This window comes from Sorex araneus, chromosome 8 (assembly GCF_027595985.1).
Source record: "Sorex araneus isolate mSorAra2 chromosome 8, mSorAra2.pri, whole genome shotgun sequence".
In the NCBI taxonomy this organism is placed as follows: domain Eukaryota; kingdom Metazoa; phylum Chordata; class Mammalia; order Eulipotyphla; family Soricidae; genus Sorex; species Sorex araneus.
In genome coordinates this window covers 11,369,330-11,386,169 of record NC_073309.1, presented here as the reverse complement: position 1 = coordinate 11,386,169, position 16,840 = coordinate 11,369,330, and the positions used below count along the sequence as shown (strand labels likewise).

The following is a 16,840-nucleotide window of genomic DNA, read 5'->3' as shown; positions in this document are numbered from 1 at the left end:
AAATCCCCTGGAGGTGCTCAGGGGACTATATAAGATGCTGGGGATCAAACCCCGGTCAGCCGTGTGCATGGCAAACGCCCTCCCCGCTGTGCTATGGCTCCGTGCCCCCCGTTTTTAATTTTTAATTTATTTTTGGTTTTGGTTTTGGTCATTTTGGCTTTTGTTTCTATTGGGTTTTGTTCCAGGGGTTACTCCTGGCTCTGTGCTCAGGAATGACTCCTGGCAGTGCTCTGGAGACCATATGGCATGCTGAGAATTGAACCCAGCTCGGCCGCCTGCAGGGCAAGTGCCCTCCCTGCTGTCCTATGACTCAGGCCCCGCCCTCCAACTTTCCCCAGCATCTGGGTGCCAGCTCAGCAGACACAGAAAGCAGGTAGGCAGATGCGTTTTATTTGAAAGAGGAGGGTGGGGTGGGCTGGGGGTCTAAGCCCAAAGCTTCGGCTTGATCACCACGTAGCCATAGGACTGGAAGCTGAGTGAGTGCCAGTCGAGGACATTGCCGATTCGGCAGGTGGGCCCCGTGGGCTTCATGGGGATAATGGTGTCCCAGAGGTGCACATCCCACACCTCCCCCACCAAGGACTGTTTGGCATCGAAGCCGCCCCCGTATGAGTCCTGCTCCTGCCCCAGGATGATCTTGGCGTTAGCATCCAGCACATAACCTTTGCTCACGCCTTTCCTCCCCTGGGGCTTCCCGTCCACCCAGAGGGTGGCGATGCCTGTGGCCGATTCCCAGGTGACACACACGCGAATGGGGCCCTTGGAGGACTGGGGGGTCCTAAAGACGATCTCGGAGTGGCCGATGGTCAGGGAGAACTCGCCCGGCCTATTCAGGTAGAGCAGCAGGGCGTTGCTGTGGGCTCGGGTGCTGTAGGAGAAGAGGCTGTAGTCTCGCGTGAGGTCGGAGGAGGCCTTCATGCAGAGCGTGAAGCTGTGCAGCGGCTTCTGATGTTTTGCCGTCAGCAACACGTAGTCGGAGGCCGACTCCCGGGGGAAGATGATCGCCTTCCCCCGCAGCACTGCAGGAGACAAGGTGCCCTGTAGTTTCCCTGAGCTCCGGCCTGCACCCCATCCCCTCCCTGCCCTGAACATTCCCTGGACTCTGGTCCTGAGGGGCCCATCTAACCCTGAAACCGCTGACCAGCGGGGCCTCTTCTGAGGGCCATGAGAGAAGAGGCTGCGTATGAAATCGATGAACAAGGAATGACAGTGAGACAGTGATGCAGTGCTATATTATTCACGGAAGAGCCTTGCAAGCTCCCTGTGGTGTAATTGATGTGAGAGTTACAGTAACAATAACAGGTCTCATCCCTCTGACCCTGAGAGAGCCTCCAATGGTTGGGTAAGATAGTAAAGACAGGCTGCTAAAATCTCAGGGCTGGTTGGGGCTGGAGCAATAGCACAGCAGGTAGGGTGTTTGCCTTGCATTCGTCATACCTGGGTTTGATTCCCAGCATCCCATAGGGTCCGCTGAGCATGGCCAGGAGGAATTCCTGAGCGCAAAGCCAGGAGTAACCCCTGTGCATTGCTGGGTGTGACCAAAAAAGGTAAAAAAAAAAAATCTCAGGGCTGGGACAAATGGAGATGTTCCAGGCGGTCGAGCAAATTGATGAACAATGGGATGACAGTGATACAGTGATAATTCCTCGGTGTTTTGGACTTGGGTCCACACTGAGTGTTGCTGGGAGCAAACCATGATTCCAACTGGGGTCAGACTCACCCAGGTCACACGCCTGCACCCACCTCCCTCATCTCCAGCATGACAGAGAAACAAGGGTCGTATGAGAAAGTGCCTGCTGCCCTTTGACCTGCACACATGCACAGAAGAGGGGGCGGGGAGCCTGCAGATAGGTGGATGGACGCTGGCTGGGGTAGGGCTGGGGTCTGGCCTCCTGGGCACAGGGGGATGAACCAGCTTCCAAAGGACACTGCGTCTTACCTTGTCCAGACTCACCGCTGAAGACGCCCAGGCGCACGGGGTCACTGGGCTGCGCGTCCCCTCCCTGACACCTGTACTCGCCGCTGTCCAGCTCTCTGGGTCCAGAGATGGTCGGACTGGACGTGCTTTCAGTCAGAGGGCTGCTGTCGTGTGTCCAGCTGGTGGTGCCATTCAACAGGGAACTGTTTCCGAGATGACTGGTGAGGGTCACGTTCTCGCCCCGGAATATTCTGCTCCACGGGGGGCTCAGGGAGACCCTCGATTTTGGGGTGACTTGCAGACGGGCGGATCCTGGAGAGAGAAAGAGAAAGTGCAGACTAAGAACCCTCGCTCCACATTCCCTGGCGTGTACCACCCCGGCCGGGGACAGGCCCCCAGACAGAGGCCGAGAGCTGTCACAAGAGGCGGTCAGGGCGCTGAGCGGGAGGCCCGGTGGATGAGTGGGCCTGGCCATGGGCGCTCTGGGGTACTACTGCCCCTTCCCAGCACCCAGGGGCTGCCAAGCTCCCCCGAGGGGAGGGGAGGAGCGGGAGAGGGTCGGGGTGGCCCAGCTCTACACTGTCACGGCTCATGGTGGCTTGTGATGGGGGTTGTCCTACGGGGAGGGGCCGCAGGGGCGGGTGAGGGGACAGCCTGGCCCAGGCCACGGTGGCTGAGACCTCCGGTCACCCGGCTGGGCCAGCACCATCCACGGGACAGAAGTGACAGGGAAGGGGGAGGACTCCAGGCAGAGACGCTGAGAGCTCAGCAGACGTGGTGGATGGAGGGGTGGAGGGTGACGAGACGCCTGTGGGGGGGACGAGCACAGATGGAGCAGACCGCTGGCCTGGGACGGGGGCGGGAGGGACACGGGCGCAGACGCACGGCCGGTCTGACAGTCACCTGTTGCCACGCTGCCCAGGGCTGCAAAGGAGCAGAGAAGGGTCAGTGTGCCCACCCGCCGGGCCCTGGGGCTGGCGAGGCCCCCCGAGAGCTGCAGCCCCTCCCTCGTTACCCCTCCCTGCCCTGCTGGTCCCCACAGCCCCAGGGGCCCAGGCAGAGTCACCCCGGGACGGCCCCCTCTGCCCCGAGGGCGCCCAACTCACTGAGGAGCAGCAGGGCCCGGGCGAGCAGGTTGCACGAGTCCATGGCAGGAGTTGCTGACCCTGGAGCCACCGGCCCCCACGTCCACTCCGAGGGCCACGAGGCACAGAAATAAGGAAACTCAGCCTGTATCTGGGGGATCAGGCCTGCCCCGCTGATAAGGGCGGGGCTGCTCGGGGGCCTGTCCCCCCACGCCCGCTCCCAGCTCTCTCCGGGGCACCGCCTGCCCTCTGTTCCCCCACCCCCCCAGATGGCTGTTGAGCTGGCCATGTTTGGCATGGGTGGGGTCTGCTGTATTTGCAGGACACCTGTTGGGAGTCTCTGGAGAGAGGGGGCAGAGGAGGCGCCCCCTCCCCTTCTCCATCCCGGACCAGTGCTCAGGAGCAGGACTGGCTTCGGGGCTGCTCTGGGATGGCTCAGAGAGTGGCACCCAGACCTCTGGGTGGAACTTTTTTGGGTGCTTCTGACTGGAGAGGCTCAGACTCTGCTCCCGAAGGGAGCAGCTTGGTGGGGGCTGTCTCGGCCGGGTGCTGTTGCAGTGTGGTGGTCCCGTCCTGTCCAGCAGGGAGGACCCTTGTAGGACTTCGAAGGGGACGCAGCCGAATGAACAGACACAGAGCCAGAAGGAGGAGCTAGAGAGCGTTTATTCTATGGCAGTTGCAGTCTTTATGCCTCTCTGCTGGGGGGAGGTGGGATGGTATGCCTGCCGGGACCCCCAATAGAAATGCAGGGTGTGGCATGGGCATTAGCTAGTGATAACAAATGGTGGTAGGATAAGATCAGTAAGATCAGGAGTGCAACCTTGCTACAGGAATTTAAGTAAGCCTCTGTTTAATCAGAAGATAAGAGCCAAGCTCTGTAAAATGGCTCCCTACATTGCAGAAACCGGATGTGGGCTGCCAACGGCTCGGCCATGACAGGGATGTCAGGAGGGGCAGCCGCTTACCGCCCCTGGGCCCCACAGCCCGTGCTGGCTGCTGGCTCTGGGGCCATACTTGCCGGTGCTCAGCATTGCTCCCAGCTCAGTGCTCTTGCAGAAGACCCTGGTTGAAGTGGTGCTTGGATTGAGGGATTGAGCCTGAGACTCCCATGTATTCACACCCTCCTCCTCCATCTTTTATTTTATTGACTTTTTGGGTCAGACCCGGCGATGCACAGGGTTACTTCTGGCTCTGCACTCAGGAATTCCTCCTGGCGGTGCTCAGGGTACTTATGGGATGCTAGGGATCACACCCCAGTCAGCCGCGTGAAGGGAAACGCCCTCCCCACTGTGCTGTCGCTCAGTGGCCCCCCTTTCAAATTTTTAATTTAGTTTTGGTTTTGGTTATTTTGGCTTTTGTTTATATCTGATTTTGTGGCCAGGGGTTACTCCTGGCTCTGTGCTCAGGAATGACTCCTGGCAGTGCTCTGGAAACCATATGGCATGCTGAGAATTGAAACCAGCTCGGCCGACTGCAGGGCAAGTGCCCTCCCTGCTGTCCTATGACTCAGTCCCCGCCCTCCACCTTTCCCCAGCACCTGGGTGCCAGCTCAGCAGACACAGAAAGCAGGTAGGCAGATAGATGCGTTTAATTTGGAAGAGTTGGGCGGGGTGGGCTGGGGGTCTAAGCCCAAAGCTTGGGCTTGATCACCACGTAGCCGTAGGACTGGAAGTTGAGCGAGTGCCAGTTGAGAACGTTGCCGTTTCGGTGGGCGGGCCCCGTGTGCTTTATGGGGATGATGGTGTCCCAGAGGTGCACATCCCACACCTCCCCCACCAAGGACTGTTTTTCCTCAAACTTGCCCCCGTATGAGTCCTGCTCCTGCCCCAGGATGATCTTGGCGTGAGCGTCCAGGACATAGCCTTTGCTCACGCCTTTCCTCCCCTGGGGCTTCCCGTCCACCCAGAGGGTGGCGATGCCCGTGGCCGATTCCCAGGTGACACACACATGAATGGGGCCCTTCGAGGCCAGGGGCGTCTTGAAGACGATCTCGGAGTGGCCGATGGTCAGGGAGAACTCGCCCGGCCTGTTCAGGTAGAGCAGCAGCGCATTGCTGTGGGCTCGGGTGCTGTAGGAGAAGAGGCTGTAGTCTCGCGTGAGGTCGGAGGAGGCCTTCATGCAGAGCGTGAAGCTGTGCAGCGGCTTCTGATGTTTTGCCGTCAGCAACACGTAGTCGGTGACCGACTGCCGGGGGAAGATGATCGCCTTCCCCTCCAGGTCTGCAGAGACAGAGGTGCCCTGTAGCGACCCCGAACCCCGGCCTGCACCCCATCCCTTCCCCTTTCTGCACACTCCCTGGACTCTGGTCCTGAGGAGACCATCAAACCCTGGAATCGATGACCATGGGGGCCTCCTTGAGGGCCATGAGAGAAGTGGCTGCGTTTGAAATCTCTGGGCGAAAGTCTTCCCTAGGAGGATGAGTTCTCCCAGTCCTGAGTGGAGAGTGCTCCCCAGGTGCGTGAATGCTCCCCAGGAGGGCAAGTGCTCCTGGACCTGCTCCTGGAGTGAGCTCCCCAGGAGGGCGAGTGTTCCCTAGGAAGGTGAAAGCTCTCAAGGACGGCGATTGCTCCTGGTCCTGACTTGAGAGAATGATCCTTAGGAGGGCGAGTGCTCACTACCGGGTGAGTGTTCCCAAGGAGAGTAAGTGCTCCTTCCGAGGGAGTGCTCCCCCAGAGGGTGAGTACTTCTGGTCCTGAATAGAAAGTGCTCCCCAGGAGGGCGAGTGCTCCCTTGAGGGTGAGTGCTCCCAAGGAGGGCGAGTGCTCCTGGCCCTGTCCCAGCAGGGTGAGGCACAGTCGCATTTGCCGTATTAGCTGCTGAATCGGAGGTGAGCGAGGGCTTGAGGGGTTTCACCGTCCCCAGCAGCAGCACAACCCAGAGCCGCCCCTTCCCCACTCAGCACCCACTTGAACATGCCGCGTCCACGGCCAGCAGGGGCAGCAGCAGCAGCAGGGTGGTCAGCAGCAGCCTCTCCATGGTGACCTGCTCCGTCTTGGTCAGCCGCAGAGGGACAGGTGGGCCAGTGCTGCCGGGGCTGCCCGGGGCTGCTTATATCGCCCCCCGGGCACAGCTGGCAGAGCCGGAGGGGGTGAACATTAACAGGATCAGAGTCGGCCTGAGACTGGACTGTTTGCTCTGGGCCCGCGGTGTCATCTATGATGCTACTCTGTGTGGCGGGTGATCCCCCAGGTCAGGAGGGGAGGGGCGCTGCGGGTCCCGCAGGCCGAGGGAAGCACAGCAGGGGAGAGTGGCTGGGAGAGGGGGACACCGGGCCCGGGATGGGGCCTTTCGGTGTGTGTGTGTGTGTGTGTGTGTGTGTGTGTGTGTGTGTGTGTGTGTGTGTTCCACTCGTCGTGGGGGTCTGGGGCAGCACAGGCCCTGGGAGGGTAGCCGGCCGGCAGCCGTCTGTCCACACGCATGACTGTTTCTGGGCCCACTGAGCCTGTGTGCATCTCTCTTGTCTGAAGTCCCCGACTGACCACAGGTGTGGGTGTGACCACAGCGGCTCAGGTAACACTGATAAGCGTATTAGCTTCCTCACCAACTTGTTTGAGTTGCTTGTCAACTCAAACAAGCAGATGGGGCTGGAGCGATAGCACAGCAGGCAGGGCGTTTGCCTTGCACGCGGCCGAACTGGATTTGATCCTCAGCATCCCATATGGTCCTCCGAGCACCGCCAGGAGTAATTCCTGAGTGCAGAGCCAGGAGTAACTCTAGAGCACCGCCGAGTGTGACCGCCCCCCCCCAAAAAAAAAGCAACGCAACCAAATAGAGGGAACACCCAGGGAAATAAACCCAGCCAGTTTCAGCTGCAGGCTGGATCAAGGGCCCCCCCTAGGGGGACCCCCACTCTTGAATAATTAAAAAAAATATTTGGAGTCATACCTGGCGATGTTTAAGGGTTCCTCTGGGAGATCCTGTGGAATGCCAGGGATCCAACATGCGTCAGCCGTGTGCCAGGCCAATGCTGTCCCCAGGAAACATCCAGGGGGTCTTAGCACTCGCAGCCTGGGGCCACTGAGGCACGGCTCCACTTGGCTGCCCCCCAAAGGAGCTGGTGGAGGACAGTTAAGATCCTTCTCCATCTCTGTGACATCACATTTGTCTCACGAATTTCTCTCCTTTCACTCTTTAAGTGGCTTATAACATCAGGAACTTTCTTTACGTTTCTTCACGCCATTTTTTTTTCTCAGCATACGTACGCCTACTATTAAATGAATAAGTTATTTCCCATAAAATGTTCGACTTCAGGCCCATATATCATGACTGAATATACTGGGAATAATTTCAGTCAAGTCTTTCACACTGTGATGTATGTGTGAAAAGACCGTTTGACTTATATCCATTTAACAAGTGTGCCACGTTACGGAGTCAGTTTTAAATTCATAATTAAAAACAGCATTTTATAAAGTGTGTTTTATTGGAGTGTGGGAAGCAAATGCATTAAGCACCAAACTCGAGCAGTGTTTCTTTTGGGCCAGATCAGAAACACCAGACAGCTTGGCTCTTCTTTCAGCTTTATCCGAGTGACCCTTGGATACCCCTGAACGAGGGAAGGCAATAACCTCAGAGCCTGATCTGATAAGATTCACCTGTCAGAGCTCCCTGACCTTCCAGCCTAACACCAAGCCTCTTCAAAGCCCCGCGCTCACACTGCTCAGGTAACACTGATAAGCACATTAGCTTCATACCAACATCTCATTTATTTATTTATTTTTGCTTTTTGAGTCACACCTGGCGATGCTCAGGTGTGACCTGGGACTATGTAGGGTGTTGGGGATTGAACAAGCTTGCTGTTTTTAAGACAAGGTCCCCCTTAACAAGGCAGACACGGTTCTGCCTGAGGCACACCACAGACCACCAGCTGCTTCCATGAGAAGAGCGTGCGAGGAAGGTGCGGATAAGCACATCTAGAAACCTCACAGGGCCTGAGTACTCCCTCATCCTTTGGTGCTTGATAAACATCCCAGTTCCTCTGGCACACTGGAAATCTGTGACATTTTTGTCACATTGTGTAGCTGGGGGAGGCTCATGACATCCTTCCACAAGGATCTGCCACCCTTGGGACGTTGATGGTGGCCCTATCCCAAGCCTCAGCCCTCAATTGCTGCGGCTGCCTCTTCCCTGCCCTTGAAACTAAAAAATGAGAAAGTGAGCATCCGGCTTCTTTTCTTGTTCAATCTGTGCCAAAGTGCCTCAACACTTCTTTAACTTTAGGTGCATTTCTACATGACTTGTATGTATTTCTTTTATTTAGATGGATAGCACAGCCCTCTGACATTGACCGTGTGTCTCTAGTTTTCCCGTCTATCCCAGGAACGTAATGGACTGTGTAAGGATCAGTTCCACAGACCTGCTTCTTCCACGGAGAGTAAAAGTGTGGTTATTATTAACCCCTAAGTTTCCACTAACTCGCTCTTTGGCAGGCCTATCGAGTTAAAACAGATGCTTTGGGAACTCTGAAGCTTCTCAGCATTAGGGAGTGTTTTTTTCTTTTAAGAAAGAAAAAAGGCCATTTTATTTCAAATCCTGGAACATTGGTCTTTCCTATGGGACATCACCAAACTCCTAAGGAAGGACACCTGCTGGCGAGAGGCTGGCTGTGGGCGTCTGCCTGTGTCCCTTCTGGAAACCCGCTTCTGACCTCAGGGAATAAACTGGATGTAGTTAGTGGATGCAGTTAGGACTCATGGTCTTTAAGGGAATGAGGTGCTTTTGTAAAGATTTCAATCTGAAATGAAAAAAAAAAATTCCTGGTACTGCGGAGCAAACCCAGGGCCTGCTGCATGTGAGGCATATCGACTATCACAACTGCTGGAAACAGCGGCTCAGCACCGAGTCAAGGACGACTACGACACAGATTTACAAACCACGCCGTTTTAATCGTGTCTTTGAAGGTAAACAGTATACTGGGCTGGAGCCACGCCCAGAGGACACCTAAGTGTCCCCAACCCGGAGCTCAGAAGGGTCAGGACTCGGGTGAGCTGAGGCAAAGCACGCGGGGGATCCAGGCAATCCGGTTGGCAACTTCACAAACGGCCAAAAACCCAGAGTCTTTGAGATGGGTCAACTGCCTCCTGGTCTCACTGCCAGAAGAGTTTAGAGTACCAAGACTTGTACTGACTTCGTGTTTCTCCCACAATCTGAAGCCTGAACTATCACACCCGCCTTACAGCTGCACCCTGGGTCTAGGACCCGTCCCTCTGTCCGTCCACTCTGGAGTGCCACGTGCGGGACCCGCAGCTTTCGGACAAGCACTCAAGTGAAAAGAACCCGCCGGCCGCACACCAAGTTCATTTGTAAGATTTTAATTTACAAATTGGAAAGCTACATGGTTATTTTTTCTCCTTTTTCTCCTCTTTCTTTACATCGCTCTTTTCTTTCTCCTTCTCCTTCTCATCTTTCCTATCCTTCTTGCTCTCCTCCTTTTCCTGCCCTTCTTTCTTCTCGGCATCCCGGTTGGCGATCTTGTTGTTGATGAGGTTGTGCAGGGCGACCACAGACCTGATCAGCGAGGCCAAGTACACCACTACCATCTGGTCGTTGGTCTTCAGGTAAAAGGCCTTGACGAACTCCTGCAGGCTGACATCCGGCAGCAGGTTGAAGACATCCTGCAGCTGGTAGATGATCTGGTGGTTGATGGGCAGCTTGCCCGTGGCCACTTTCTCTAGGTAGCTCCTGATATCCAGAAGCTTGGAGTTCAGTCCTTTCAAACCGTGGACCTGGTTGGTGATCCGCTGGGAGAGAGTGCCCACTGTAGTGTCCTTGATGTCTCTAGGGACACACAACGGGCAGGAAAAGGCATCAGGGTACTGCACTGCCCAGCTCAGGTGAGGCCCCTGGGGACAAATCCCTGGCATCCCCTACTTCCTAGAGATGGCTTTTCCACTTATAAAGATTTACGGATAAACCGCCTTCATCTTGTTTTCCTTAGAAGAAATGTAGTTTCTCTCTCATCATGGGGCATTTTTCAGAATAGGACTGTGAGAGCCAAAACAAACCCATTTTCACTTAATCTGACAGTGACGTTCTGGGTAAATTTTAATCTTTACTGTTAGCTCCCTACCTCAATGTCCCTCTTCTTTAAAAAGCCTTTTCTCTGTGTTTCCAGAAACTGTCATGAAAAGCTTAACTCAGCAGAAATATTTTTAACTGGATGGAACCTTATAATAGTTGAGAAAACTATGATTGTTCCAAGCCAGTCAGTTATAGACACCAAAGCGTTTTAAAACAAAAGCCTCCAGCAGACTCTCAGTGTAACACGGCTCAGAGACCTGTGAGGATGTGGCAGCCTGATGTCACTCATCTGTCCCAGTGACAGTCCCCAAGACAGGTTCCAGGTAGGTGCACTGTCTACCCAGCCACAAACGGTAACCCAAGCGCCTCAAGCTGATGCAGGCCTCGAACCCTGGTCTCCCCAGCCCGGAGGGAGTGCAGCTGTCGGGGTGCTCTCACCGTAACAAGTGCTCCACTCCCACTTCTTCTGCTTCCTCGGCTCCAATCTCACTGGTCACATGCTCAAAGGTTTTCGAGGTGGGGGTTCCGTCCTGAGAGGAGAGAGAACTGTAAGGCCCGACTTACAACGCAGTACTCACACCGGGCATCACTCCCGGCTCTTCTGGTCTTCCTGGGGGGTGGGCAAGGGTGGCCCTGAAAGCTTGGGTCCTCTCGCCAGTGACTGAGCTGCTGGGACTTCGTCACTGGCTGTTTTTTGAGGAAAGCCTGACTGATTTCTAACCTGTACCCATCTTCGCCTCTTGCACGTGAAGAGAACAGAGCCACAAACATCTCTCTCTCTCTCTCTCTCAAAAAAAAAAAAAAAAAAAAGAAACATTTTCTGGGAGAATCCAGTATTTTCCTAGACTTAAAAAACTAAACAGAGAAGGGCTGGAGCGACAGTGCCATAAGGCGCCTTGCCTTGCATGTGGCTGACCTGGGTTTGATCCCCAGCATCCCATACGGTCCCCTGTGCACTGCCAAGAGTGACTCCTGAGTGCAGAGCCAGGAGCAACCCTTGCACACTGCCAGGTGTAGCCCCAAAAGTGAAAACCAAAGACAACCCCCCAAACACAGAAAGAGTCTGGAAAGACAGGATGGGGATACGGCACTGGCCTTGCTCCCGAACACCCACAGGGTGTAGCCCCCAACCAAGAAAATAAGCAAGCAGGAAAACCAAAAAACCAAAAAAATCCCTGAATGTGGGGCTGGAGAAGCAGTATAAGGGGGTCAAGGCACTTGCCTTGCACACAGCCGGCCCCATTGGAATCTCGGCACCACATTACGGTCCCCTGAGAGTCAGCCTAGAGCGCAGTTGAGTGCCCCCGGCCCCAATTAATCTAAGACTACATACTGCACAATCAAACCAAAGACAGCCGTTCATCTACGCCTCAGACTTTGACTTTGGAAATTCGAAAATGAACTCTGCTCACCCAAAGTGCGAATACTTAATTTTTATGAGAAAACATATGTGCACTTTCACAACAAACTATTTGTTTGAGCTCGGTTTTTGCTGCTGTTCGCAACCAAATCCAAGACTCCAGCTCCAGGGCAAGGGGGCGAGCGTGGGGTCAAGGTGTACACCTTGGGGAACACAGGCTGAGTCCCAACAGGCACCTGGCTGCTTGGTCGTCAAGCGTCTGATCACTTTGGCCACCGGTTCCCACCAGCTCTGGCAACTATTTGAAAACCTCTGACTTCTTCTAAAGGGATAGAGTCTTCAAGAAGGAAAAATTCCAGCTTAGCAGGGTCCAATTTATGAAAAATACGTTAGATTCAAACTAAATTCAGCGCTGTGCTAGCTTTGCTGGTAACACCTATGGGAAATTTTCTACTTTGGGCCTTAATTTAATGTGTAAAAGGGAATTTTAGACTTTTCTGGCCCTATTTCTAAAATTTAGTGGTTCAAAACCTCCCAGTGGAAAAAAGATGCAACAGCAAACTGTTGACAGAAAACAACCCTCTTTTTTTTTTTTTTAGCTTTTTGGGTCACATTCGGCAATGCTCAGGGTTTACTCCTGGCTCTGCACACAGGAATTACTCCTGGTGGTGCTGGGGGACCATATGGGATGCTGGGAATTGAACCCGGGTCGGCTGCGTGCAAGGCAAACGCCCTACCTGCTGTGCTATAGCTCTAGCCCCAACAACCCTCTTTTTGTATGGAGATAAAAAATAATTTTCTGGAAACAGGCAAAGAAGTCCAACTGCTTGAGAAGTAGCAAATGTAATGTAGTACTCATAGCAAAATGACTCACATCATGAACTTCTTCCACGGAGATATATGCTTCTGTGGGCAGCCCCAGATCCTTTGGCTTCACATCAATAATGACCAATACCTGGCAGAAAATACATCTCAGCAAACCACCTCATCAAAGGAATAATGGCAGCAACAATGAATGGCAACTGGAGCTATTCCATTCAACCTGACACAAATCTGGATTTTTAGCAAAACTTGAGTTTTCACATCAAACGAATTCATCATTTGCTGTTTTTTTACCACCATTAAGTTGAGAGGTAGGGAGTGGGGGGAATAAGAGTAGAGGCGACCAACATTTTAATCCTAGCCCACACTTCCAAGACCTTAATAACCACTCTGAATCTGTTTTCTGTCTTCCTGACTGAGATGTTTAAGGTAATTAACATATTTGGCACTCAGCAAGAGTTTACAGTAACTTACTGAACATACTGACAGGCACAAAACCCTGAAAAACACAAGTAACTGACAGAAGAATGATGAAATGGTCTGCTTTCTTTGTACAACGTTTTCTTGAATTAACTGGCAAGAATAGCAAGAATCTGAGGGACAGAGTACACTTACTGAGTTGGGACAATATCTTTTCATGAGTTCATTGATGGCGATGTCATTCTTGTGTAATTTAGGGCCTGTATGGTACCATCCAACTATCCTTTCTCTGGCTGGGGAAAAAAAAAATGCATTTATACTGTTGTATGAAGAGCTCTACAATTTCCTTAGAAAAGATCAAGAACCCTGGTGGGTAAGTTCTGCACTTTTAAAAAAATTCCTAGACATCTATTGAATTTTATTTCCAGTGCCGGGGCCTCATGCATACAGGGCAAGCACGTGCTCCACTGCGGAGCCACACGCCCAGCCCCAGCTTCTACTTCAATCTTTACAGACTTCTAAAGCCTCAGGTTCGAAACCAGAGTTCCCAGGAAACCCAGTCACTATCCTCTGGTTTTAGGATACAAGTCATACACGAAACAACCGGAAAACAATTCCACAAAAATAAATAACAAATGTCAGTTCAAGATGCAGAGATTGCAAGTCTAAATGTAGAGGGAACAGACATTGCCAAGCCTTGCTTATCACGAGATCAAGGGAAGGGACACGAGGACAGATGCCCACTGGGTTCGACTCCCTCTCTCCGGGTAGGGGCCCTTCCCGGGCAGCTGCTCCTGCGGCCTGGGGGCCCTCCCCTGCTGCTGACTTAAATTGCTACTCTTACTCTTTCTTTATTTTCTCATTCCTCTACTACCATGTCCTACATCTAAGTGAATACATTGACATTTGACAAGCAATTATTTAAACATCATATACCCCCCCTTAACATAGCAGTTAAAAAAAAACCCCAAAAAACCCTAAGACATACCATTGACCTTCTTAAACATTCCATACATGTTCTCCAAGTAATCATGGTCTAAAAACCAGACAGAATCGTCTTTGTCATCTTCATCAAAAGGAACTAAAGAGGAAAAAAAAAGTTTAGTTTAGGATGCCAAAGAGAACTGGAACCCCTGGGCAAGACCTGAACCATGTGTTTGATTTGTACCTGCCACCTGTTCCCTTTAACAAAGACACATTCTTTAGTTTGATAAAAGCCCGTCACTTCCTAATTCTCCCATGCTGCCTGGTCCTTTTAGATACCAGCATTAGAGATCTCTAGTCCAGAAGTAATACCAGCAGTTACTTGGTTCTTTCATGTTACTCAAATCATGAAATTCATGGGAGATGTTCTTATCAAGATTCATGAAAGTGATGGGTCACAGTGCCTGGCTCCCTTGGCTCCAGCTATAAACCATGGGCAGGTTAAAGCCTTAGTGCAGAGGCTGATGAACTCCCCCAACTGCCTCGTTCTCTCCTAAAGCATTACTCATCACAGCTCCTCATCTGTCTGCCATCTCAAGCTGCCGGGTAGTGGCATGGAGAATGGTTGGCCTGAATTTAAAGTGTTTACTATCCAGTTGAGGTCGAGTTTCCCTCTTCTACATATACACAACTCTGAAATACAATCTCTTGGGCATAGTTAAAAAGAAAGAGAAAGTAAATAACATTTCTTTAAATTCACAGGTTAACCACAACCAAAAAAAAATATGAAATTAGTCTTTTACCTGCAAAACTGTTGGATACATCAAGTACTTTCTTTTGCCATGACCCCAAAAGCACACCAACCACACGTTTCTGGTTTCCAACTTTGCCTATTCTGAATGAGAAAGGAGACGGTCATTCTGATGGACGCAGAGCCGGAACCCCAGAGTTATATACTTCATAGGAAGGCTGAGGCTACAGACACAGCTCACCTGGGGGCGAGACCCCCAACATTAGTACCAGGTAAATCTGTGTAACTGCAATGGGTGCCCATGTACTCAGTTTGCTGGCAGAGTTGGCTATGAAAATCACACCTCACAACTGAGGAAAGTTACAAACTTAGAGAAAACAAAAATGGAGAGAAGAAAACTCCTCAACTCTTAGGACCTTTAACAGGTTACTCGGAGGGAGTGAGGAGCGGGAAGTGTGCTCTCCCTGTACAAGGGTTCCATCCCCGTGTACCACATACGGTTCCCCAAGACCGACCAGGAGTAACCTCTGAGCACAGAGTCAGGAGTAGCCCTGAACACTGCCTGGTCTGGCCCCAAAACAAAACAAAAAACATTAACTTGGTTGGTGCTTGAAAAAACTGACCCCACATTTTACCATCTTTGCTTTTCAACTCTCTCCCACCCACTTCTTATCCTCCAGTCTTTTCAGGGGTAAAGATGACCCAGCTCTGTGGTGCCAGCCCTTCTCTGCAGTGTCCACTCTGGGCTGACCTGCCCCACTAGAACAAGTCCCACCCAAAGTGCCCAGGCCATGTGGTGGCTTGGAGAATGACTCTGATCAGAGGTTTGTGTGCTGTTGGTGGCCCCTCCCGGAGCACAGCTGGACGAGGAGGATTTTTCCCAGTGTCTCCGGATCGCACCTTCCAAGGAATTTGGGTCCTCAGGGGGCACCAGAGTGTCACAAACTCTCTCTGCTCTGAACCACTAGCAAAAGGTGAGACACAGGCACAATACAACTAACTCTGTGACCCGAGCACTGGCGGGGACCCCTGTGAAACTCCGCCCCGGTGGTCCGGTCGCTGCCTGTGCACTGCCTTGGGTTAGTGCTCCAGAAACGTCTGCACTGACAATTTCTGAAATGCGGACTGAACTCGGTGTTTGGATGCCACGGAGCCCGGGGCACGGCCGCGCGCTGCCGGCAGGGCCCAGCCTTCCCGACGGTTTGGATTTGGGGCAGAGGGGGATTCTCAAGAGGGGCGTTTCCACGCTTCACAGCACACCCCACACTTCCTGGCTTCGCCCTGGGTCCCCAACGTCCAAACCCTCCCCTGGGTGGCTGCAGTGTCCGCTGCGGGCTCCTGCACCGGCGCGCGTGACAGGTGGTAGGGCTCAATCGCCGGCGCCTGTAGGGGGGCCTGCAGCGCTGGCCGGGCCAGGGTGGGGTGTCCTGGTCCGGAGACCCCCCCCTTCCCCGCACCCCTGCGTCCACCCGCTGCGCGTGCTCTGCAAACTCCACTCCGGAGCGCTCAACAGGTGCAGCGGGAGGAGCGGGTGCAAGGGCCCGGGGCGGCGCAGGGGCCACCCCACACTCCGAGGCCCGGGAGCCGGGGGGCGCCCTGCGGGATCTTTTCCTACCCGACCCGCCAGCGCCCGCGGCTCCGGCCGGGGTCTCTCGTGTACGAGGAACGCGGGGTCCCCTGGCGCCCCGGCGCTCAAACCGGCTCCCACCGCCGGGCGACCCTCAAGCGAGCAGCCCTGCGCTTCCTTCCGGGGAGTCGGCCGGGCCGGGCCGCCCCGGGGTGACGGGGGTGGGGGGCGCGCCGGCCACGGGGGTCGTCCCCGTCTCCTCGGCTCCCCACCCCGCCGGGGCAGCGGAGCACGCAGCGGGCCGAGGCCCGGGACTCGGGCGCCGGGACCTCGAGGGGGCTTCTGCGGCCCCCGGCACGCCCGTGACTCAGCAGCGCCCGCGCCGCCCGCCCCGGCAGGCCGCCCCGCGCCGCCCGCTCACCGGTTGAAGTGATCCACCACACTGAGCAGCACCAGCGGGTGGACCACCACCTTCTGCACCGCCAGCTCCGGCATCGCGACGCAACCCGCCCGCCCAGGCCGGCTCTCGGCGCCCGCAAACAGCGACAGTCGGCGCGCCCGCAACTCTCGCGGCTCCGCCAGGCCCGGCCCCGCCTCTTCCGGCCCGGCCGCGCCGCCGCGCCGGCCTCCACTTCCGCTCCCAGAGGGCCGCGCGCGCCCTGCCCGGCCTGTGACGCTCGTGCCGCCATCTTGAGGCGGGGAAGGGGCGGGGCGGGGCGGGGCAGGCGGGCTCCGCCTCCGGGACGTCAAAGGCGAAGGGAGAAGTCGGGTCGGCTGGACCTTCTGGCGACTGTGTTGTACCGTCCCGGGTAGCCCGAGACTGTTTCGGACTGAGTTCCTTCCCAGCTCCCTCACCTCCCCACGCTCTTCGGAAAGAGGGAAAAAGTCCCTCTTTTTTTTTTTTTGCACTTCCCAGAAAATGTCCATCTTTTGCTTCCGGTCAAACCCTCCCGAATCGGGAGGCGAACTGACTGAC

At 54.4% G+C, this 16,840-nt stretch overlaps 3 protein-coding genes across 3 annotated transcripts; all 3 read right to left on the bottom strand.

Moving 5' to 3' along the window:
* Positions 1-399: 399 nt before the first annotated feature.
* LOC129406836 (mucosal pentraxin-like) lies at positions 400-3,110 on the bottom strand. Its single transcript, XM_055146310.1, has 4 exons — positions 3,025-3,110; positions 2,822-2,842; positions 1,940-2,230; positions 400-1,019 (listed from the first exon to the last, which is right to left on the bottom strand). The coding sequence occupies exons 1-4, from the start codon at positions 3,065-3,067 to the stop codon at positions 424-426; spliced, it is 951 nt and encodes a 316-aa protein (XP_055002285.1). The 5' UTR covers positions 3,068-3,110; the 3' UTR covers positions 400-423.
* Positions 3,111-4,609: 1,499 nt separating this feature from the next.
* Positions 4,610-5,979, bottom strand: LOC129406779 (mucosal pentraxin-like). The gene is made up of 2 exons (XM_055145606.1): positions 5,910-5,979; positions 4,610-5,222 (listed from the first exon to the last, which is right to left on the bottom strand). Exons 1-2 carry the CDS (start codon positions 5,977-5,979, stop codon positions 4,627-4,629), a joined length of 666 nt encoding a protein of 221 aa, XP_055001581.1. The 3' UTR covers positions 4,610-4,626.
* Positions 5,980-8,860: 2,881 nt separating this feature from the next.
* Positions 8,861-16,471, bottom strand: PSMD7 (proteasome 26S subunit, non-ATPase 7). The gene is made up of 7 exons (XM_055146343.1): positions 16,286-16,471; positions 14,350-14,441; positions 13,611-13,703; positions 12,818-12,915; positions 12,255-12,335; positions 10,459-10,550; positions 8,861-9,777 (listed from the first exon to the last, which is right to left on the bottom strand). Exons 1-7 carry the CDS (start codon positions 16,357-16,359, stop codon positions 9,339-9,341), a joined length of 969 nt encoding a protein of 322 aa, XP_055002318.1. The 5' UTR covers positions 16,360-16,471; the 3' UTR covers positions 8,861-9,338.
* Positions 16,472-16,840: the final 369 nt, after the last annotated feature.